The sequence below is a fragment of the Brachyhypopomus gauderio genome, chromosome 8, assembly GCF_052324685.1.
Source record: "Brachyhypopomus gauderio isolate BG-103 chromosome 8, BGAUD_0.2, whole genome shotgun sequence".
NCBI classification, from domain to species: domain Eukaryota; kingdom Metazoa; phylum Chordata; class Actinopteri; order Gymnotiformes; family Hypopomidae; genus Brachyhypopomus; species Brachyhypopomus gauderio.
This window is the reverse complement of record NC_135218.1, coordinates 10,757,480-10,780,705: the sequence shown is the minus strand read 5'-3', so window position 1 is coordinate 10,780,705 and position 23,226 is coordinate 10,757,480. Positions and strand designations below refer to the sequence as shown.

Below are 23,226 nucleotides of genomic sequence, written 5' to 3'. Positions count from 1 at the left end.
TGTCACAGAGACCTTGGATTCCTTTGCTGCATGATCTAATACAGGACTGAGTAAATCACCCTGGCATAAAAGCGAGCAGGCCGGGGCTTGTATCACTTCTCAGCTCGTACTTGGCAGCCATAATTATTACTGAACCATGATGAATTAACAGGTTCATGGCACTAAGAGGTACAGAGTGGTCTAACCACACACTTATCGAGTAGAGTAAAAGGACGTGCAAGACACTGAATATCTGTGGAGTGATAAACTCTGAGATCCCCCCCCGGTCTATTGAAGCGCTCCTGCTAAGTACCAAAGACCTGGCAGACAGAGAGGTGATGTCTTAATGACCAGGCTAAAGGTGGCGGTTCTCACACCATTATAGCCAAGGCATGCCTGTCTTCACACTCTTGCCCTTTGTAGCTCGCCCTAACCTGCTATTCGTATCCTATTGATAAGGCCCCGAAGCCGAAACCCTGTCCCTTACACCAACCCACCTAACACACTTACTCACTTTGATCTGTGCTTTGATTCGGCCAAGCTGCAGCGCTAAGAATGGACGTGAAATGTCGCCCCCTAGTGGACGTAAATTCTTAAAGTAATCAGACAAATTTGATATCCTTAGGGGGGATTAAGCTCTTTGTGGCCATAGGTTATGCTTAAATTTGGGACCCGCTTTAAATGTAGATTTTATATACGCAATATAACAACAGTACAATGAATTGGACAGTACGAAGCAATATGCTAATTCTGGTGAAGCAAAACACAAACACACGCAGAATAAGCACGCAATCTAAAAAGAAGTAAAGACCAAAAAATAAAAAAGCATACTAAAAACCCCCAATTAACAACTTTTAAAATACCATGTCTGAGATTTTATAAATGATCTCATTAGTTTGTGCTTATTAATCTTGATCCAGTTTTCATTTGCAGATCACTCCCTCAAATGAGGCGCCCCAATTTATACGTCTTGCATATTTATCTGCTGAAATACTAAACGAAAAACAGAACCAAACGATACTGCTATTAGATAAATAATTCATAAATGAAATGTATATGGTTTAAAGTTTTAATGTGGGTGTTAAAAATTGACTCATCAAAAGGAACATAATGTGTTATCATAAATTACCAAACGTTGTACCAAAATCTATAATAGTTTTAAGGAAAAAAAAATCATGTCCAGACTAATATTTAAAATGTTGTATATGAAACTAGAAACTGCTACAATTTGCTTACTGCTTACTAAAAACCACCTTGAAGAAAATAGTCCTCGACTTCAGTTCTCGGTATCCAACCTCTTGTTCAATCCAGTTCTTTTCCATGCCATTTTTTTTAAACTACACATGCCATCACACAATTCTTGCCTTCCCTGCAACTTACTGAATGCATGCAGGACTCGAGAAGCAAGGTGACAAGGTGAAATTAGGCTGTGGTGTAATGCACCACTGAAAAGAACACAGATCTAGTGTTCTACACTAAATGCTTTTCACTTCCCTTAGAATATGAGAGTACAAAATATCAAAATACGGAGAGAGTCCTGAAGATGTTTATTTATTGGTTTCACATGATCAAGACGGAACTCTACACCATGTTGTGACAGCAAAGCAGGAGTGGAAACGGCATGTTCTTTGGGAGGTGGTGTGAAAAGCTGCAGTCAACGTAAAAAACAAGAAAGAAATAATAAAGAACAATATAAAGAACACTAAAGAATGGCTTCTTCATTCGACCTGAAAGCCATTAAGCTGTCATCATCGCGTAGGGGCGGCTGGCCCCTTCTGATTGGTCCATATTTAGTACGCAATGCCACGTCATTGGTCCAGGTGTTAGCCATAACGGGGTCTCTCACTCTCTCCTGTATTTACACACTAACGCAGGTCTTCCGAGGTGTGATGCAGCTTGATGGATCTAAAGACAGGAGGGGTGGTGGTCAGTCACAAGAGCTTTTTCTTTTCAAATCACGTTTATTGTTCTCTCCCTGCCCCTCCGCCAAACAGATATACACAATCAGTGCCAACAAAATACTTAACAATGTCTAAGAAAACACTCTCGTCCTGCCGTACGTTTCGTTAAAGTGCAGCGTTCCATGAGACTCTTTAAGGAAAAAGCTTCACTGTTAAGTTGCATGTACATTCGATTCTGATGGATAAAGAATGGACTCATTATATTTGCTGTTGTTCACAAAATGGGAAGTGTCAGGAATTAAAAATGCACACAGGGATGAATCGTGGATGCAGACAGTTAAGTGGCTCACTGAACGTTAAGACTGCTTAAGCATAACAACTTTGCCAGTAAAATCGAGGTGATCAGAAAACCCGTGCGCAGCATAAACGGGCTGCCGTCCCGGCTCCGCGGCTAACTACTGACAGTCAGAAACACACCACCTGTGGCCTAAAGCATTCACACCCTTTGAGCTCTTCAAGCAGTTTGCAAAGAAAAGCCCTGCAAAGCATCCTGGGATGCTGGGACGGCTAGAGCCACAGAGAGGAGTCGGCTCAAGGAAGCGGAGAGGCCCCGCCCCCGCCCGGCGACAGACATCATCTCCACGGTAACGGAAATCCCACTCTCACCATTTCTTGTTCCGAGGCTTGAGCTCCTCAGCTGCGTTCCGCAGGAAGATGTAGTTCTTCTTCTGGGGATTGTAGTACTCATGCCCCTACGAGGGACACCAGACATTAATAATACTATACTATAGACCTGTTGACATTTTTGAAAAGAAAAACCAAAGGACTTCTCCTTTTATACACCTCGACTACGCATCCATACACAAAGGTTTTCAGACAACTGCAATGTAATTAAAATCACAATATCTCTGCTGAACTGGATCTAGACCTCTGTCTCTGGAGGGTGCGAGGGCTCTCCTCATCTAACCTTTCAGAGAGTGACCACCCACGTGAAAGTGCACGTGTGACGGCAGGCTTTGTACCTTGGACCAATCATAGCTGGAGCTGTATGCGAAGATGTTGCCATTGTGGTTGAAGCAGCAGGCTGTGATTGGCTGGTCAAGCTGCTCGGAGGTCTTCAGCTTTGTGCGTGCATCCTTATCCCAGAAGCTGAAACGCCCGTCCGAGCCCACTGTGGCCAGGGTGCCGTGGACCGGGTGGAAGGCGATGGCGTTGACCTGAGACACACAAACCCCAGGAACGTCAAGAGTCAACATTCACAAGTCTCCAGAGCACTGGAAACTGCACTAGTTTGTATTGTTTAACCTACAGCATAAATGTCTTGGGGTGTGGCAGTGTTGGTTCCATTAGATCTGTGGCACTTGAAGGTGAAGTTATCCTTGGCTCTATGGAAACAGCACGAAAAATACATGACAAACTGTGGCTGGTGTGTTGGTTGGTTATGGAGGCTAGAGCGTCTGTGTACTCACGGGTTAGGTGGGTTGATATAATGAATGGCCACTCGCCCCTCTATGCTTCCCAGAGCAAAGCCGGTGGGTTTGTTCTGTTTGTCCTTGAAGATGGCTACACAGCGGTGCTGCACAAAGAGTTTTAGAAGGACGAAGAAAGCAAAAACAAGTTGAATTCCTGCCTGGTCAAGATAGGCAGTGTCATCAGAAAACAAATCTGCTGCTAAAAGTAATGACAGAAGCGGCAGAATGCTAATGCTAAGACAACATGCAACTCTACATTACCCTGGCTAACAGAATTAGTACAACATGTTAGAAAGCAGCAACAGATATTAGAATTGAAAATTTCCCAATGTCAGTCGGGCTGCCTGACCCCCCGAGCCCTACACACTCCCGATTGGGTTACATTCCCCAAGACAAACTGGGAGACACCTGATGTTTCAAAGGTGAATCTATACGCCGGAACTCTGATGGCTGATTCTCCAACTGGTACACAATTAGGCCTCTCTCTGCGGTCGCCACAACAGCCATTGGATACACCTGTATACAAAGATAAACCAAGCCACAGAACACACTTGAGATGATGGAAATGAGGAGATCGAGAAAATACAGGAGTATGTGAAAATACATTTTCACATCGGCCAATCAAGGTGGTACTTGTGAGTCTGCAAGGTGGCTCTCTCAATGTCTATGGTTACATACAGAATTAGGGGTGCACGATATGGACTAGAATTGCGATGTGCGATAACATTGTTGGATATCCCGATATCGATGTGAACCACGATAAATTAAGATTAAAATACAGAAATGTAGTGTCTCTCTGAACAGCAGCACGTTAATTTGTTTTGTTTTTTACTGTGTAATGAATCCAGAATAATTCCAAATATTTTGCAGGTTTATTCAACAATAGATTCAATCTAGGTTTATACTTTCACGAGTGAGCGACTCCGCACACCTCGTTAACCTCCGCGAACGGCGGAAGCGTTTAATCTTGCCGTGTCACATTCTTTGCAGTGTTGTCCGAAACGATATGTAGGCCTAGTAGTATAAAAAACACCCCTCAAATACAGGGGAATGAACTTTTACCTGACCAATTTTAATGTTGCTTTGTGTTTCAGGTTTGAAAAGTGCTGGAATTTAGGCTAAAGTACTTGAAAATGCTTGAAATTGTAACTACTTCGTTTCACAACAAATATCTGTCTGACTGAACAATTCTCTTGTATTACGTTAACAAATACGAGCCTCTTGTAATTCCAGGACGAAACATGAGAGAACGTGAAGACGTTAAGATTGGGCGTTTTGAAAATAAATATCCATTAAATAATGTGATAAAAAAGCGAATGATTTCGAATCATTTAGAGTATATGTATAAATATTTAATTCAATTAAGTTTAACGTGCTGGGAATTATTGAAATGGACCTTGAAAGTGACGTACAAGTGCTTGAATTCCACCTTGTATAGGTGTATGAACCCTGCAAACATGACTGTTCTCATTGCGCTGAGACGCGGCGCGCGCGAACTTACAAAATTCGAGAGGTGCACGACCTCGTGAATCGACAGCGCGCGAGGCCATTGCACACGGGCGAAGCCACCGCGATTACGTTATTTTCGCCTCCCGGACCCTCGCGCCGCATCAAGTGTAAACCAGGCTTAAGCTGGTTTAATGATTCACGAGGTCGTGCACCTCTCGAATTTTGTAAGTTCGCGCGCGCCGCGTCTCAGCGCAATGAGAACAGTCATGTTTGCAGGGTTCATACACCTATACAAGGTGGAATTAAAGCACTTGTACGTCACTTTAAAGGTCCATTTCAATATTTCCCAGCACGTTAAACTTAATTAAGTTAAATATTTATACATATACTCGAAATGAATCGAAATAATTCGCTTTCTTATCACATTATTTAATGGTTGTTTATTTTCAAAACGCCCAGACGTCTAACGTCTTCACGTTCTCTCATGTTTCGTCCTGGAATTACAAGAGGCTCGTATTTGTTAGCGTATCGTTTCGGACAACACTGTAAAACCATATTTACGTTTGATGCCTGATGTGTCTAAATACGGTCTCTGGTCAGGTAAAAATGTTCTTTCCCCGGTTTTGCAGGGGTTTTTTATTCTCCACTGCCACCTATCGCCACCTATCGTTTCGGAGAACACTGCAGCGACGCTCGCGACGTTCGCGAAAGTATAAACGCCTACACCGCTCGCGCAGGGTCGCGCGAGGAAGTAGCCCAAAAAACCTCACCCCGCGGCCCCAGAATTTTTACCCGCGGCTGGATTTTCAAACAAGCCCAATTTGGCGTGAAAACCGCGAACCTGGCAACTCTGCCTCACTCTGCCTCTTGCCTACTTACGTCACGTGATCATAGTCTGCAGCGCGAATAGCTCCCTCTATTGCTGGACGAGGATAATGCAATTTGAGTTTGCTGTTATTCAAGGAGTTATCGTGGCTCTTTCGATGTGTTTATCGTGAAACTTCACATCGCGATAACGATAAAAATACGATTAATCGTGCAGCCCTATACAGAATTATTACATGGCTGTTGCCAATGGATACGGAGAAAGGTCTTTTGAAGTGCTGGGGTCAACCCTAAAAAGAGCCCAGCTGAAAGTATAAATATGATCTCCATGGGGAGGAGGACAACGTCCCTTAGACCAGAGCAGATTTGTAAAGACAGCAGCTGCCATTAAAGTAGTTTTTTCTGCTCACATAAGCTTTACATCTGGTGAGATATGTGGACATTTTTGATGTCATCCAAACCAGTCTCATAGTTCCCCAAAAGAAGGTGACTGGTTCAACTACAAAGTACATTCACAAATACCAGATAGAAACAAGACTGAAACAGAGTGGAAACTCATGAGTCCCATGAGATGTGTATGAGTGGAACATTTAGTCTATGAAAAAACCGGATTCCAAAAACTGGATTCCAAGACACTAAACAAATTGTGAAAAAAAACTGAATGTAATGATTTGGAGGTGCCAACATCTCATATTTTATTCAGTATAGAACACAAATCACAGATCATAAGTTTAAACTGAGAAAATTATCATTTTAAGGGACAAAATGTTGTATAAAAATTTCATGGCGTCAACAAATCCAAAAAAGTTGGGACAAGGCCATTTTTACCACTGTGTGGCATCTCCCCTTCTACTTACAACACTCAACAGACGTCTGGGGACAGAGGAGACCAGTTTCTCAAGTTTTCAGACACTTTCCAGACATGCAAGCTGCCCATGCACTCATGCAATCCCATACCATAAGTGATGCAAGCTTCTGAACAGAGCGTTGATAACAACTTGGGTTATCCTTGTCCTCTCTGGTCCAGATGATATGGTGTCCCAGTGTTCCATAAAGAACTTCAGTTCGTGACTCATATGACCACAGATCAGTCTTCCATTTTGCCACACTCCATTTTAAATTACCCCTGGCCCAGTGCAAACGTCTGAGCTTGTGGAGCTTGCTTAGAAATGGCTTCCTCTTTGCACTGTAGAGTTTCAGCTGCCAACAGTGGATAACATGGTGGATTGTGTTCACTGACAATGCTTTCTGGAAGTATTCCTGAGCCCATTCTGTTATTTCCTTGACAGTGGCATTTCTGTTTGAGGTGTAGTGACTCTTAAGGGCCCGGAGATCAAGAGCATACAGTAGAGTTTTACAGCCTTGACCCTTACGCACAGCGATTGTTCCAGATTCTCTGAATCTTTTGATGATGTTATGTACGGTTGATGATAACTTAAAAGTCTTTGCTATTTTACGCTGGGTAACACCATTCTGGTATTGCTGCACTATCTTTCTGTGCACCAATGGTGGAATTGGTGATCCTCTTACTATCTTGGCTTCAGAGAGACACCGACACTCTGATAAGCTCTTTTATACCCAATCATGTTGTCAATTGACCTAATTTGTGTTTATTGGTATTCCAGCTCTTTGTTTCATGCTCAATTTCCTTTTTCCAGCCACTTATTGCTACTTGTCCCAACTTTTTGGGGATTTGTTGACACTGAAATTTTCAATCAACATATTTTTCCTTTAAAATGTTACATTTACTCAGATTAAACTTTTGATCTGTCATCTATGTTCTATTACAAATAAAATATTGACATTTGCCATCTCCACATCATTGCATTCAGTTTTTATTCACTATTTGTTTAGTGTCCCAACTTTTTTGGAATTCGGTTTGTACCATTGTTTAACCCAAAGTGTGACGCTCACCTGTACAAGAAGAACACTTACATTCAAGACTTAAAACTATGCCTTACTGATGTCATATATGGTTATCTTACCAATCACAGAATGTGTGTCAGGAGAATGTCTGGTAATTTACTTACAACATCAGCACAGTAGCATCTCTCTGGCATCTGTAGAGACATCATAGGATTTGGGGAGCGTGTGTCCCAGAACTGCCAATCAACCAGGGAGAGAGTACAATATCAGTGCTAGTGTTGAAATCATAGTTCTGATATTCTGAATATTCTGATATTTTGAGTTGGCCGAACTGCAGAACTCAGGCAATCAAATCAACAGCAAAACATTAGAAAGATGCCAGAATGGTATGGTCCGATCACAAGGCCCCTACCAATGTTGAATGGAATAAACCAATCAGGCTTAAAGCAGGATGAGCAAGCGTACCTTAAGTGTTTTGTCCCAACTTCCTGTCATGACACAGCTGTAGTTTGGGGCTTTTATCCAGTGGATTGTCCTAATTGGGCCTTCATGCTAAACAAAATACCAGAAAAAGTTAACACCAACATCACAATCAAAGCTCTGTTATGAGCCACTTTGGAGAAAAGATCTTCGGAATAATAAAAAGTAAAATCACAGTCAGATTCTGTACTGTAGCACTAAAAGACTGAAGGTTGGGCAGAGCTTTGCCCATTAAAAAAAAGTAGCTTTAGCTGAAAAAAGTTTCACAAAATAACATATTTGCACATATTTGAATGAAGGCAAGAGTACAGGAATTCAGTCATCCATAAAGAAATGTGACAAGTTCCATTCAATCACCACCAGAATTCGAAGCGTCTCAAAACAAAGAGCTTCTCCTAGGAACGTGTAGCTTTGCATTTCCTCCAATCGGAGTTCAGCTGTCACCAAATAATGGCCCTTCCATGGCTGATTCTCTATAGCTGCAGCTGTGCCCATTAACAGAACAGCAACTTACTTGTGCTATTTGCATGGCCTGGTTGCTGTTCAGATCCCACATCTTTGCAGTTTTGTCACACGAGGCTGTGAATACCTTACTTCCATCCTGTTCCAACAAAGAAAAACATCTTCAGACACCCAAGGGCCTAATCAGCATTTTTGTGAATCTTATGCTAGTTCACATCTAATAAAGAATGAGAGCACCAATTGTACCTAAGGCAATGCAGAATATCACATTATGGATATCTTCGACATGGTAAATGTTTGGAAATCTTACATCACTCCAGCAGACGTCAAGCACTGGGCCCGTGTGCATCTGCTGAGCTTTAGGAACAGTCTGTCCGTTATCCTGCACCTCCCAGCATCGTACCTCAGGTCACACAGCACAGTAAAAGTATTATTTAACCACGAAGGAGTAGTATACCACACGTTTGTACTTTAGTCGTCGCGGCTTCAATAACTTACATCATTTGCCCAAGAGCCTCCAATCAGAAAGTTTCCAGGCATTGGTGGAGGGCTGAAGGCCAAACAGCTTATGCTGTCGTCCGGTGGGGATGTAACCTCAACATCCTATTTCAACAAGACACGCAAACAAGGTGGATGACACATTAGAAGGTCTAGCTGCAACCTTGATGAGAAGTGATGTCGTTTTTGCCTCTACGCGTTATACCTTCATTGGGTTATGACTGTCTGTCGTAGTGCTGCCGAATACACCTGTGCCTCCGGACCCAAAACCGGAGCTTGACCCGAACAAACTCATCGCAGGTCAATGACAGAGTGCTGCAGAGACGATGAACAGTTAGAGACATGATTACTTCCACAACGACAATCAGAGGTGTCAATTCCAGGTTCAGAAAATAAAAGTCCTCACCAGGATTTTGCTCAGGCTTCCTGGATTGTGTTGATTCCACTAATTTTACCTGTATTGCAAAAAAATCTAGCAAGCTTGAGCAAAATCCTGGTGAGGACTTTTACTTTGTAAACCTGGAATTGACACCTCTGACGACAATGAATAACCAGACACCCAACTGGCTGGCCCACTTTAAGTATTTTAAGCCATTCATTCCAGATTTCCCTCGCACTAACCTTGTTAATGTAGCCAGATAAAGAGTTGTTGTGGATATTTAATTCTGTAAAGACATTTCAGTTGTCTGTAACATGTAAATAAAAGTAAATATGGCTAGCTAGGCTGTACAGCTAACGCACCCCAACACCTCTCGAGCTCGCTGGGTTAGCTGGCCGGCTAACCGCGCTATACGGCTTTCGTGCCCGAACAGCAAGGAAGATATCTATAAACCACAGCCTAGCTATACATGAGACTGCTTTATCACAGTACTTTACCGTGCAAAGTCGGAACAGCTCCCCTAAAATCGACGCCAAGTCAAGACGCTTGATGCGCCGTAAACACAAACGCACACTTTTACCCCCGAAATAGAGCAGGTATCAGGCGCGGCTTGATGACGTAAACGCGAGTAAAGAAGCACCAATATGACGTATGGATTGTATATGCGAGTATGTAATGTACCGATACGTATAAACTAGTAATATAAACCAGTTCATATTACGTTGATTGCCAAACTTTATAAACACAAATGGTATCTGTAAGTGACATATTTGTCTTTATATTAGAATTCAGTTTTGAATTTATCACCATAACCTAATTATTAAGTAATTAAATATCTATTCTTTAATCATTAATCGATTATTAGGACCGCTAAAATTCATTTGCCTACATAAACCTCACCAACTTGACCTGCATGCTTCGTTGTCAATGAATGAAGCCTCCAGGCAGTTTATTCCCACCATTTATGCTACCGAGGCGCAAACCTTGAACTTTCTTCAGCGTGTAGATTCCAGCGTAGTTTGCCACAGGAGGGCGCTGTTGAATTGCACTTCAGATTTGTAGGTGTGTCTGTGTGTGGGACTTTGGCAGTTCAGAAAGTGTATACAATGATAAACGTACTGGAAAATGTATTAACTGTGTCACAAATCATATTATTATATCGTTTTATATTATAAAGTACAATTTTTAATAGGTGTCCTTTTATGATTGGCCTATTGGATATCATCATTGCCTTAATATATATGGCTTTTCTGAAACTCTATTTTTCTTTTGGCAAATACTCTATTTATTAATACTCTAAAAACTCAATTTTTGTTTTGTTTTTTTTACAGTCTTTTTCTCCAGCGAATATCCAGTGAACAAGGCCAATGAAGGTCATGTCGAAAACACATCTTATGCCCCCTTAAGGTTGTCCTTCCACTGTTTTTAAAAGTCTTCAAATATTCCTCTTTTCCTGCAAACAGTATGTAATCAGATTAGCTTTCATACAGTACAATGAAAAATAGTTTCACTCTTTCAGATATTTTGTTGTATGAACCCTCAGTTGGTCACCGTGTGGATTTTCAGATAATTAAGACAAACTCTATTATTGGATCAAGGAAACCAGAGTGAACAAATGACACGTAATTGATTATGTAATAAACAAAGTGATCCAACATTCGTTCCCTCTGCACCCTTCAGCTCCACATATAACAGTATGGGCCAACTTTAACTGCATTGACTGCAACCAAACATGCTTTATAATTCCATCTTTCACATTGCTGTAGAGGTTATGTAGCTCAAACGCCCTCGTGGAAAGGTTTTCAGAATCAGTGGTTAACTGTAAATTTTAGGTTCTGTGACATCTCCATTGGGTTTAGGTCCGGACTTTTGAACAGGCTAGAACATCCGTTTTCCTTATTCTCCACCATGCTTTCGTATTTTGGATCAATGGTGCATTATCTGAATATGATTCAGTGTCGCCTCACAGACTGATGCACAAATGTAGCAATGTTATGATTCATATCAGAATTCATGCTTCTTTCTGTTGTCATCCAGATCAGCAAATCATCCCCACACCGTTATACTACCTCCACATTTCACTCCTCTATTGGTCTTTCTCTGCAGTGTTGTGTTTACTGTTCACTGGACCTCCAGACATTGTCCAAAACGTTCAGCTTTTGACTCCACTTACAGTGTCAATAGAATATTTGTGCAGACATTCAGGGCTAGAATACAGGTGTTTATACACCTGACAACATGCCAAGCAGTCATAGGCTTGGTTATCACTGGTTTCTGATTCTGCTACCTACTCCTTAAGTCCACTTTTTCCTGGTCTCCTAGTGATTGTGGAGTCTGACTGTGTTATTTAGAGATTTTTGGGGATCCTTTAGTATTTCCTCTGTGGTTGTACACTGTGCTTTAACAATTTTCTAACAGATGCTTTGAAATATTAATGTTCTGTTTTTAAAAATCCTGACTGATTGACACCAAAAGCATTTTTCCTGTCTTCTTTGTGAAGATCATTTTAGTATAGCGTATTGTGCTTTGGCATGACCCTTATTGCACAGGACAAAGTAGCAAGATTATATTAAGTTTCAATCAACTAATTTAATTCATTTATGTGAGCTGATTGAACTGGGAGGAAATTTCTTATTCACAAAGTTGGCAAAAACAAGAAGAAGAACAACAACGGAATCTGAAAATGTATTTAAATATCCATAATTTTGCATAACTTAAATACATGAAACATGTTAAAATGTGATGCGATCACTTAGGTTCTCTGAACCTATTACCAGATTTCAACTGTAGTGACCAACATGTCTTAAATGAGCCAGAGTAAATCAGGTCAGTGTCAGATATTTTATTACATACTTGAACTGTATTTGTGTTCACTCCAAGCTCACATTTCAGTGTATCTAATTTGATTAATGGATCACTGTCAGTAGAATGCTTTGAACACAGTCAGAAAAGTGAAAGGAACACCATTAATGAACTTCTGTCTAACGAATAGGTAGTTATATATACTTGCTGTATTTCATAAAATAAAATCAGTTATGTCCTTTGCATTTCAAATAGCACTTGTTTATTGGTTTCCTTATTTAGTAGGAAAAGACTCTAAAAGTGTTTGTGTTTGGAGGACATTCATATCCTGTGTCTCCTCTGTCTTGGCCTGTCAGACTGACCATATTCAGAACCATCACCACAGATACTTCACCAACACTCAGTAGGTCAGACGTCTGTCCACACATTCTTTTTCTCCAACTTGTTATCTGATTTTATTTCTGTCCACTATCTGTGAGCACAGAGCAATAACGCTAACGTTACTCAGCGGCATTGGATCGAGAAGGATGAAACTGTTGTGCTTTACATGAGTCTGAATAACATTCCTTCCTCTATAGGGCAGACAGCCAGTCAGTGGCAGATTGTTTTGGATGGTGCTGCTGTCACCATGGAAACAGTGTTGTCAGAGCTATGTTATACCTGTTTGGAGTGGCTCTCTCATTCACTCTCTCACTCCATACACTTCATACTCTCACAGCCTCCAACACCTCCAGCTTGGTTTTCTGTGTTTTTATTCCCCGCTGAACTTGTTTACCTTTCGTTTGCTCTTTAAGTCTTCACCTTTACTCTTGGGCCTTGGACAAACAGGACAAATGTCAAGAATGGAGGACAAAGAGAGAGGGGGAGAGACACAGGGAGACAAGATAAACGTAGACGAAGGGACAAATGATCCACCTCCTTTAATGTAAAAACATCAACATCCAGAAAAGAAAACAGGACAGTGTCATCTAAATCATTTCTTGCCTTCTTTTGAAAGTCTGTCCTATTTTTATTCTACCTCATATACAAGTGGATTCTGACATTTTCATAATGACTTCTGCATATGAAATGCCTTCAGTGTGTCAACAAAGATACAGCTTAGGCAAAATCATCTAAAAAAAAGAAAAAGCAAGTGATTTGTTAAGCTATTGATCATGCACTCGGTCTGTGGTGAGGTTGTTAGATAACATATTAGCAATTAGCACCCATGCTAATGGCTTTACTATGTGTTGCAGTAAATCTTTCATGTGATGGGGAGCACAAGGGGGCTGGATCGATAAGGAGAGATGGATGTGACCTGAATCTGTCACTCACTGAGGCAGGTGGGACACTATGACAGCTGTCGTGTCCAGAGGGCTCTGTTCCTAGTGTGCATTTAAGTTGATTAAGTTGCAGTGGTCTACTGCGTCTCAAGTTATCAAGGACATTTAAATGACTATGAGTGACCACATTGTGTCTGTGACCTGTACATTGTTGGTTTTGTTTGCATGTTGCTATATTTCTGTGTACTATGGCTTCTAAGACAGCAAATGGCTTTCCCTTTTATTTGTATTGGTATATATGAATAGCATTCAGAATACATTATTAATGACCTAAGGCAGGGAAGTATTTGCTGCAGGTCTGATATGAATTGTGCTGTATGTCTGAGTATGTAAGTATCCCCTGTTCTGTTTTGTTGAATGTTTTATAGATTATGCATGGCAAATAGGTGTATCTGAGCAGTTCCTTATTTGTGGCAGTTATTAATGTTTGTAAGGTAAACAAGTAAGGTAAACAAAAATATCAAAATAGTTAAAAAATATCCCTAAAATATAGTCTGTGCAACAAATAGGTTTAGCTGCTTTGGGGTTCCAGAGTTTACATTTAAGCACTGTTCAATCTTGCCCTGATTGTACCCTAGATTGTTAAGGGTATTATTTGTATCAGCCATATTAGTGAACATCTCTTTGGCTCCATTTATCATAGAAAGGATAAATGAACAGGAGGACAGAAGTTTGTCACAACGAATACATAGACTAGAAGACAGTAACAAACAATACAAAGAAGTTGTCTCACCAAATTATCTAGCAAATACAATCCCTTTAAAATAAATATTTGATACTATTTGTATTGAAATGCAAAACTAAGAGATTAGCATAATTTATTCCTCTAATTTCCATTCATTAGAAAATATTTTAAAAATATACATTTTAGATTCTTTCATTGTTTTTATCTGCAACAAAGTCTATTGTATTCTTCCAGAGCTAAATTATCTAACTATAATTATAACTCCTTTTCACTGGCATTGTCCTTTTGTATAGTCAACAAAAACCTTGCTTTTCAAACCTTAAAAAAGGATTTTCAGTGCTTTTCTTTCAAGTTTGGGAATCAAACAGTTGTTTGTGCTCCGTGTTAATTGGCAAACAGTCAATCAATCAAGGAGCATATCTCTGCTGAGAGCTGCAGATGATGCCAAGCATTTTAAAGCATGCCATGTGAGCTACATAAGTATATGACCAACTTAATAAATCAAAGATCTAAAAAATTGACCTAAGCATGATAATACATGTGAATCTGACAAGAAACACATGAATTACTCTCGAGAGTGAGTTGCAACATAATTTGACCAAAGACAGTGAATCACAGTGGCTGTATCCTCTGAAATCACTGCACTTGCATATTAATTCCATAGAAGAATGGTCACAAGACAATGAGCAAAGAAGGAAAACAAAAACACTTAAATATTTCAATTGCCTTTTTAGAAAAAAGATTGTATTGAAAACAGAGTGCATCTGTACACACAAGACAATATGTCTGTTGGGACACTGATGTCAGATGTTCACACATCCTCTTTCACTGTTTTTGGTCTCTCTATATCTTGCTCATTCTGTCTCTCTGGCGTTCATGCATACCCTCTTGCCTAAACACACGCACCCACACTTGCAAAGACAGTACATAATGTTGATGCATAAAACTAAGGCCAGTTTTGAGGAAGAATCATACTTGGAGAAAACTTGTGAAAATCGCAATTGCACAAAACAGCCTCAGTTTATATCTAATTCTACAGAGGGGTTTGGAAACAGTTGGGGTTGGGCAAGGAAAATGTCAACCATCAACCATATCAGTGTCAACCATACTTAAGTACCCCTACCAGAAGTCCTCTGAAGCCTGTTGCCATTTCAAATGTCCTTGCTGACTCAAGCAGCAAACTGATTTAAGAGTTTGTCCTATAGTGTCTAGTGAGTACTCTATATTCATAGAAATTCAGCTTTAATGGTGTTGTTATCGTCAGCAGTATTCTATATTACCCTTTGTCACCATTGATAATTCCAGTTGTCATGGGCTACATTCGCTGTTTTAATTGCTTTCATTTACTGTTTTAGAGCATCCTCTGTCTCCTGAAAGCACATGGTTCCCTTGTCCACTCCCTGACTGTCCCTCTGAGGAGAACAGACTGTTTTGTCCCAGCATCCTCTGAGACAGCTCTAGGTGGTTTGCTCTAGAGCTGTTGCTCTGTTTGGGGCTAGCACTACCTAAGAGACGGTCAGTGGGACTGGTACCAGGTCCATCATGGAGGTGTTCATCATCATCGGTATCTGCATCGATATACTTGCTGATCGATGCATCATGAAAAGTGAAGACAGTTGGTACCAGTGTCTCAGGAGTCTTGGGCGGAGTCTTGCTGCTGGCAGTGGTATAGACAGACAGTTCTGGGCTCATAATTGAGCGATCAGACATTGCAGAATTGTCTGAGAGAACATCAGATCCTATGCCCTTTGCCACATCCGCAACAAGGTCTGTAGTTTCTCCTGAGAAGAAGTTGACCTTGTGGGATCTGGTCTTGAGAGGATTGCTGATGCGAAAAGCTCTGGGGCTGTCAGAGAACAGGGCGCGACCAGGCTTGGGTGGACCAACGGGACTCTTCATGGATTCATCTTCAAGGGTTGTCTCTAATCCTGGATTGGCGCTGACTCGGGTTGGCTGGTTTGAGATGGGACTATGTGAGAATCTTGAGCCCTCCAGAAAGTCTGTAGCACAGCTAATGAAGCTGTCAATACTTGACATGCTTCTCATATCCATGACACCATCGGTTGTGGTGGGCGTCCGACCAGATATGCTTCTCATTTCCATTTCATCCCTCCTCTTGGCTGCCTTAGACAACAGACTTCGCTCCTTACTGTTCAGATCAGGCTGGGATTGGGTCTTGGCCATCTTGCTGTACATTTCCTCCAGATTCTGGACATTGAGATGTTGTGGGCTGGTTGGACTAGTGGGTCTAACAGGAGATGCTTGCTCCTTTCCTGTGAAAGACTTGTTGGAACTGGTTTCTGAAATGGTGCGTTTGGGTGTCCATTTCCAGAGTGCTGGTGATGTGTGACAGTTGTCCTGCACCTTCTCTTTCTTCACAATGCTTTGTTCCGTTTTCTCCATCACTACCACGTCCATGAGTTCTGTGTTTCGACCAAATGCATCCTTCATGTTCATAGACACTATACTGCCATTTCTCTTTGCTCTCTCCAGAGCCTCCCGTCTCTTGATGGCTTTTTCTTGTCTCTTCTGCTCCTTATAGAACTCAGAGAAGTTGTTAACAATGATGGGAATAGGGAGGGCGATGACCAGCACTCCCGCAATGCAGCAGAGTCCACCAACAATCTTGCCTAATAAAGTCTTAGGGTAAATGTCTCCATATCCCACAGTGGTCATGGTAATGGTGGCCCACCAGAAGGAAGCTGGGATGCTCTTGAACTTTGTGTCTTCTTCATCTTTTTCCGCAAAGAAGACCAAACTGGAGAAGATCATGATGCCCATGGCTAAGAAGAGGATTAGCAGGCCCAGTTCATTGTAACTGCGCCGTAAAGTGAAGCCCAGCGACTGTAGCCCAGTCGAGTGGCGGGCCAATTTGAGGATCCTCAAAATTCGCATGATTCGAAAGATCTGCACCACCCGCCGCACGTTCTGAAACTGCAGCACGCTCTTGTTGGACTCCGTCAGGAAGATGGTGACGTAGTACGGAAGGATGGCCAGCAGGTCAATGACATTAAGTGGGCCTTTGAAGAACTTCCATTTATTGGGTGAGGACAGGAAACGCAGAAGATACTCCATGGTGAACCACGCAATGCAGACAGCCTCTACGTGAGCCAGCTGAGGGTTGTCGGTTGCCTGCCCAAACTCGTCGATGTCCTGAAGCTCTGGCAGGGTGTTAAGCGACAGGGCAATGGTGGACAACACAATGAACAGAATTGAGATGATAGCCAGAATCTGTGGAAACACAATCAAAACCAAAAACTTGTGAGTCTTAAAATAACTACTAAACAACACATATACGCTGGCTCCATTCAGTGAAATTCAGCCATCTGGATCTCAAATATAGCATTGATTAAGAAAAGTAGGATGCATCATGGACATGTTTGCCCTTATTTTAAGATCATCACAAAGTCTGGCACACCTATATGGAGCCTGGCATGCTCACAAAAAATGTACCACTTCCGAGTATGTTTTAAAGCTGGTGCTTGGGACATTGTTTCCTGTTCATGACCCACTTAGGGAGATAATGTTCATTGTTCTTTTGGTGTTGAGCTCTGGTCATGCATTTATGTTAAACTTTCACATGCATACACAGCACAGTGAAATTCTGATCTAGCATCAGCCTGACTTATAGGTTATACCACACAATACCACTGGCGTGTTGAAGTAAAAGTAATATGTAGTGCGACATAGATATTTGCTCCAAGACATGGTAGACTTGCAATGTTTTCATTTGTGTTTTGATGTGACAAAAAGGATTATAGCACTTCTGCGGATGAACACTCCTAGAGGATATCACACAGTAGACGCAAACCTTGTTTACATAAAAGACCTAAAAAAAGGCACGCATCCAGTATCGGGCCCGAGCAGCCGTGGCGATATGTTATAGGAGAAATCCTGGCATTTTCTGATGAGCTGTTTCCTTGGCAACTAGCTATGGCACAGCGCCCAGCGTGTGTGTTTGAGTGACAGCGCGAGTGCTGTGGACGTGGCAGAGGCGTGATTGGCCAGGGGAGATGCCACTTGTTGGTGTTTGTGACGACGGCGGGGGGGGCCGTGCTGTTTGGCAGGCAGCGTCTGCGGAGTGGAGCTGAGACACATGCTCTCGCCAACACACTCTCCGCTCGCCTCTTTCATCTCCCTGTCCGTATTCCTCTCTTCATCGCTCAGACTTGTGTGCATTCTTTTTCCCTCTATATTTCTCTTCTCCTTCTCTCCATTCTGTCTGTCACGAGAGGCAGTTTGGATTGCTAGGCCTAAGAGGGAAACATTTTCAGACCAAGGGTGATGCTGTGAATTAAATGGATATTAAGGGTTTTAATGGATGTCATGAGCTAAAGGCTATGTCATGAGCAGGCTAGGACCCTGGGCACCTATGTACCAAGTCTGGAGTTTAGTGAGCAGTCTTACTGTGTTAGACTGTGTTTTATTGTAGGCGAGTGTGTTTCGTGTTCTTTATAAGAATTGAGGGTCAGTGTTGCATATATGTCAACAGGATAACTCTTTTGGGACTCGACCCTCATTACCTCGAATCTTGATGGGACAGAGAGAGAAAGCAACATGGGCTATGAAAGGGTACAACTCAATTAGTCTGTTCTCTCTGCACTAGTCTGCCCACATTATGGCAAATACAATAATGTACGTATAATTCATAATGAATAATGGCCAGGGAAAAGGAACTCATTTGCTCTAATAAGTGATAAAGTAATTTAAAACTTTAAAAGTTGGACTTTGAAAAAACAACTTTAATTGTTATTTCATATTGGAAATTCCTATGCGAATAAGATTTAGTACTTTGAACCTAGATGTTTACATCAAATTTTTTGGCATGAATGTGTCTGAATAGACTAATAATGATAAGTCAGAATATAAAGGAGCATATATTAGTAAAACAGCACGAGGCAAGATGCATTCTTCCTGGATCCACTGATAACCACTGATAAGATGTACTTGGCCAGACACATTTAACTACACATATGCACAGCGACTCCTCACTGTCTCACACACAGTCAGTCGGTGCAAGAACATGCCTCTTCTACCCACTAAGCCCTTCAGGAAAACCCACTAAGCCATTCAGGAAAACCCACTAAGCCCTTCAGGAAAACCCACTAAGCCCTTCAGGAAAACCCACTAAGCCCTTCAGGAAAACCCACTAAGCCCTTCAGGAAAACCCACTAAGCCATTCAGGAAAACCCACTAAGCCCTTCAGGAAAAACAAACTTGCAGTTGTTGTCATAAAGCACTTGACATCTGCAATTAATATGAGGCTGGCTCCACAATGTATCTCCAATGCATCATCTTTTCCTGTCAAACACGATATAATTTCTCTGGTTACTGTACTCATCTCTTAGCATACCGTCTTCCATGCTAAAAACTTCGACCCTTTAAAAGGTAGGAAAAAAGTGAACCACAATCTGTTTTGAACATTTGGTTGAATTTGTTTATTGAAGATCCTATGGCACCTTTTCTCTCTCTCTTTCACAACAAGTTGAAGGTATGGTTTGAACCAATATTGCTGCGGATAATGAAGGAAGCGGCCATTTGCATGCATCCGTTCGACATTCTGTGGACCGTGGAGGAATCATCTCATGTGTGCGAATCCTGGCTGGGGCTCACGGGAAAGGCATGAGTAAAGCAACATGAAACACACACGCTGCACAAGGCAGTCAAGGCCAGTCAGGTCTGCAGTGCACACAGGAGTGTAGGAACCAGTCTCAAGTGGATACGGCCTTTCTCTAGATTTAGAGTCAGCAGCTTTTCAGCCTGAAAATCTTAGTTAAGTGTGTATTGGGTAGAGCGGAGGGAACGCCTCCTGTTCTAGGCCTGTGAATTTCAGGTGGCGAACAAACTGTGCAACCCAGAAAAGGCAGAATGTGCGAAGTGTTTTCACGGCCCGTGAGGAAGGAAGAGTTCTGGATGTATCGGTGCAGTGGGTCACTAGAATATGAGACAGAGATGGTGAGAAATGCAGGAGAGCCCTATACCACACACACACCTTCATGATGTCCTTCCTGTGTGTGTGTGGTGTGTGTGTGTGAGTGTTTGAGAGAGATATATAAACAACAGACAAGAGTCGAGGTGCTGGGAACTTGCGCATATGAAAGAATGCGTTACTGTGGAGTCTGACCACCGTGAGAGTGGGTGTTTATGGTACATACTCACGTAGATGTCAACAATATCATCAATACTTTCTGCTAAGGATGATAGACCGTTGGTGGCAAAGACCAGGTGTGGATCACCCTGGAGTCACAACACATGCCAAAAAGAGAGGAACCATATCTGCACGCTAGAAACAACACAGGAGATGAGATGGTCTGAAAAAGGAATGAATTTAGATAGATGGGCTAAAGGGATAGAGAGAGCAGTGAATGATGGGATAGAGAGTAGGGAATAATGGGAGAGAGTAATAAATGAATGGAAACATCATCGCTACCTGAGGCAAAGGACGATGAAGGATAAATATAATAGGATTGCTTTACTATATAAAGCTGGCTTGGACAGGAAGTTTCCTCTGAGAAGAGGCGGGTGTCACTGGGCCGGTGTCAGTGTGTACAGCGTGCGCGTGTGGAAGCATGTGAGCCCCGCACTGCTCCTCTCATCCCCCCCCCCCCCCCCCCCCCCCCCAAGCAGGAGGAGAGGAGGGAATTCTCTCCCTCCCACAGATCTGCACATGCTGTGTAGTTTTTAAATAACCCCAGATGGAAGCATCTAATCCTGTTACTTATGCCTGGATTATTGCCTTCTCAGCTGTATGGATTTCCGTTGTCTCAGACTCTCTTTATCTCTCTTTTTTGTCTGTCTGGGTCTCTTTTTTTCTTTTAGCAGTGATGGAAATCTAAGCTTTTTATGAGCGGTGGAACACCGAAAGGCACTTGTGCGCTTGTAACTCTCATGAAAAACGACCCCCCGCACACACACCCATAGGGGAGAGTGGACAGAAAGAAGATTCATGGTTTTGTAGTGACTGCTCCTTCTTTTCTTCTCCCTTTGATCAGTATGTCCCAGTTCACAGACAAACAGGAGCAAGTCAGAGGCTGATAGAGAAAAACACATTTTGATTAAAAAAATAAATAAAAATGCATTTCTGGTACGCTGAAATGCTTTCATTATTGAAAGCAAATTGAACCGGAGAGAGAAAATAGTGCTTCTGCAACACTAAGAGGAAATAATTCCACCCGGCAACAAGGCGGCCATCATCCTCTCGCCCCCTTACGTACGTCCCAAATAAACCCACTGCAGCTTTAATAGGCTGAGGAGAGCCGCGCTGCTGTGGCTATAGTTAGCGTGGTGGCGGCCGCTTATCATGTGTAGATCTCTTTATCCGCATTTACGCTTTCAGGTCATTATTTATTGATTTAGCGACAGAGAAGGCCAGCCTTGGACCCTGCTTTTTGATTTACAGTTATTACTGGAGATGATATAATGGGAGTGGCCTTCATGAAGCCCTGCTGTTTGTCTGGTGCCAGTGCCCGTTCAGCTGGGTGAGATTCGAGAGTCTGTCCCTCACGACCACAGAGGTACCGCTGGTCAAGGACACGCCCCTTTTATACTTCTAGTAAGTGTGCTGTAGTTCTCATTTGCATGAGGGAGGGATTACTGACTGCGCTGGACAGGTAACACCACGTGTCCACTTTCACGGCTGCGTCTGTCAGCTGTCCCTATGAGCGGCGAGCCGTTCCAGCTGACGGAGACTGAGTGTCCTCCGCTAATGAACGTGCGTGCCACCACACACACACACACACACACACACACACACACACACACACACACACACACACACACACACACACACGCAGGGGTGGTGCTGGGGTGTCCGTCTTCATGGGAGCAGCAGTCAGAGATAAATGAGCACGTGCGAACAGTGCAAGTCCTTTAGAGGTGTGAAGGTGTTTTGGTAGCCCGCAATCAGGGGTGTGTGTGTGTGTGTGTGTGTGTGTGTGTGTGTGTGTGTGTGTGCGTGCACATGTGAGCATAAGTGTGCACCTGTTCTTACAGATGTGGACTAAAACTGTGAAGTTGCATTAGTTGGTATATGGGTGCCACCAGGTCAGCCAGCTGTGAGTGTGTGTGTGTGTGTTTGTGTGTGTGTGTGTGTGTGTGTGTGTGTGTGTGTGTGTGTGTGTATGCTCTGCTGATGACCAGATGGTACAGAGGGGACGGACCAGGTCCAATATCCTGTTTTGATGTTTATCCGGCTCTAGTGTATGTGAAATATCTGTTCTCTACAACCATACCTTCCATAACGTCTTTCATATATTTTCTCTCTCTCTCTCGGTTCCATTATTACCTATATGAAATATAGGTGGTATGATTTAGAGTGCCTCTGCCTGTGTGCATCTACTTTGGGAAATTTTCTATGGGGAAAATTCAAGGTTGAGGTGCCTCTGGTTTCTCTGGGTTGATGAATAGCTCTATCAGACAAATGACCCTCATGACCAGCCCTGGGGGTCATTAAACCCCAGCCTCCTCAAAGACAGACCAGCGCCTGACTTTCACATTGGTGAAATTTCACATTCTTATTGCACTTGAGATGCAAAGTTCAAATCGGGCATGTGGTGAGAAAGTCCACGTCGGAACCGCAAACAGGGAGAGAACGGGCACCCGGGACAGGAACCCGCCCAGCTGGCTGTGCTGGGTACTGGGGGTGGGGGTGGGGGTGGGGAGCACATGGCCATGCGTCAGAGCTGGCGGGTGGAGCAGGCAGGTGATGAGGCGGAGCTACACCTGGTGGGAGTCCGCGTGGGCCTGGTAATAAATAACACCAGGGCAGGAAATGAGGGGGTGGGCGGTGTGCTGGCTGATTTAAGGAAATGAGCAGGAATTCTGACAGGAGGAGGGTCTGCTTCTTTATGTAGACACACATGTTCACTCTATATGTGTTTGAGTCTGCAGTATGCTGTCATTACTATCATTACTATCATTACTATTGTGCTTATAGCATTCTTATTGTTCTACTAGCTTTCTTGCATTTAGAGTGTATTTACACATCTTACTCCCATGCCATCTGTCTCCAAGGCTGATTGTGAAATGGGGAAACTAATTTGGGATTACGGCATAATCACTGGTGGATTACACCACTGTACTTTACTTCTCTTAACAGAGGCAATGT

At 42.5% G+C, this 23,226-nt stretch overlaps 2 protein-coding genes across 5 annotated transcripts in view; both read right to left on the bottom strand.

Annotated features, from left to right (window-relative positions):
• Positions 1-1,511: 1,511 nt before the first annotated feature.
• rae1 (ribonucleic acid export 1) lies at positions 1,512-9,954 on the bottom strand. Of its 3 annotated transcripts, none has more exons than XM_077014353.1 (13): positions 9,809-9,954; positions 9,138-9,247; positions 8,933-9,037; positions 8,745-8,837; positions 8,487-8,573; positions 7,958-8,044; positions 7,657-7,728; positions 3,761-3,868; positions 3,350-3,456; positions 3,190-3,265; positions 2,903-3,097; positions 2,547-2,632; positions 1,512-1,884 (listed from the first exon to the last, which is right to left on the bottom strand). In XM_077014353.1, coding segments are annotated over exons 2-13 (1,107 nt in total). In that variant the 5' UTR covers positions 9,228-9,247; positions 9,809-9,954; the 3' UTR covers positions 1,512-1,883. The 3 variants fall into 3 exon arrangements, with proteins under 3 accessions (XP_076870468.1, XP_076870467.1, XP_076870465.1); XM_077014352.1 differs by lacking the exon at positions 1,512-1,884 and adding an exon at positions 9,554-9,597 and having other exon boundaries at positions 2,543-2,632; positions 9,809-9,928; XM_077014350.1 differs by lacking the exon at positions 1,512-1,884 and having other exon boundaries at positions 2,543-2,632.
• A 2,337-nt stretch (positions 9,955-12,291) lies between these two features.
• LOC143521460 (potassium voltage-gated channel subfamily B member 1-like) overlaps positions 12,292-23,226 on the bottom strand; it is a 38,979-nt gene continuing 28,044 nt past the window's right edge. For both annotated transcript variants that reach the window (XM_077014348.1, XM_077014349.1), the window contains exon 3: positions 12,292-17,351. In XM_077014348.1, coding sequence (XP_076870463.1) covers positions 15,450-17,351 — 1,902 coding nt within the window. In that variant the 3' untranslated portion in view covers positions 12,292-15,449. The remainder of the gene's footprint in view (positions 17,352-23,226) is intronic.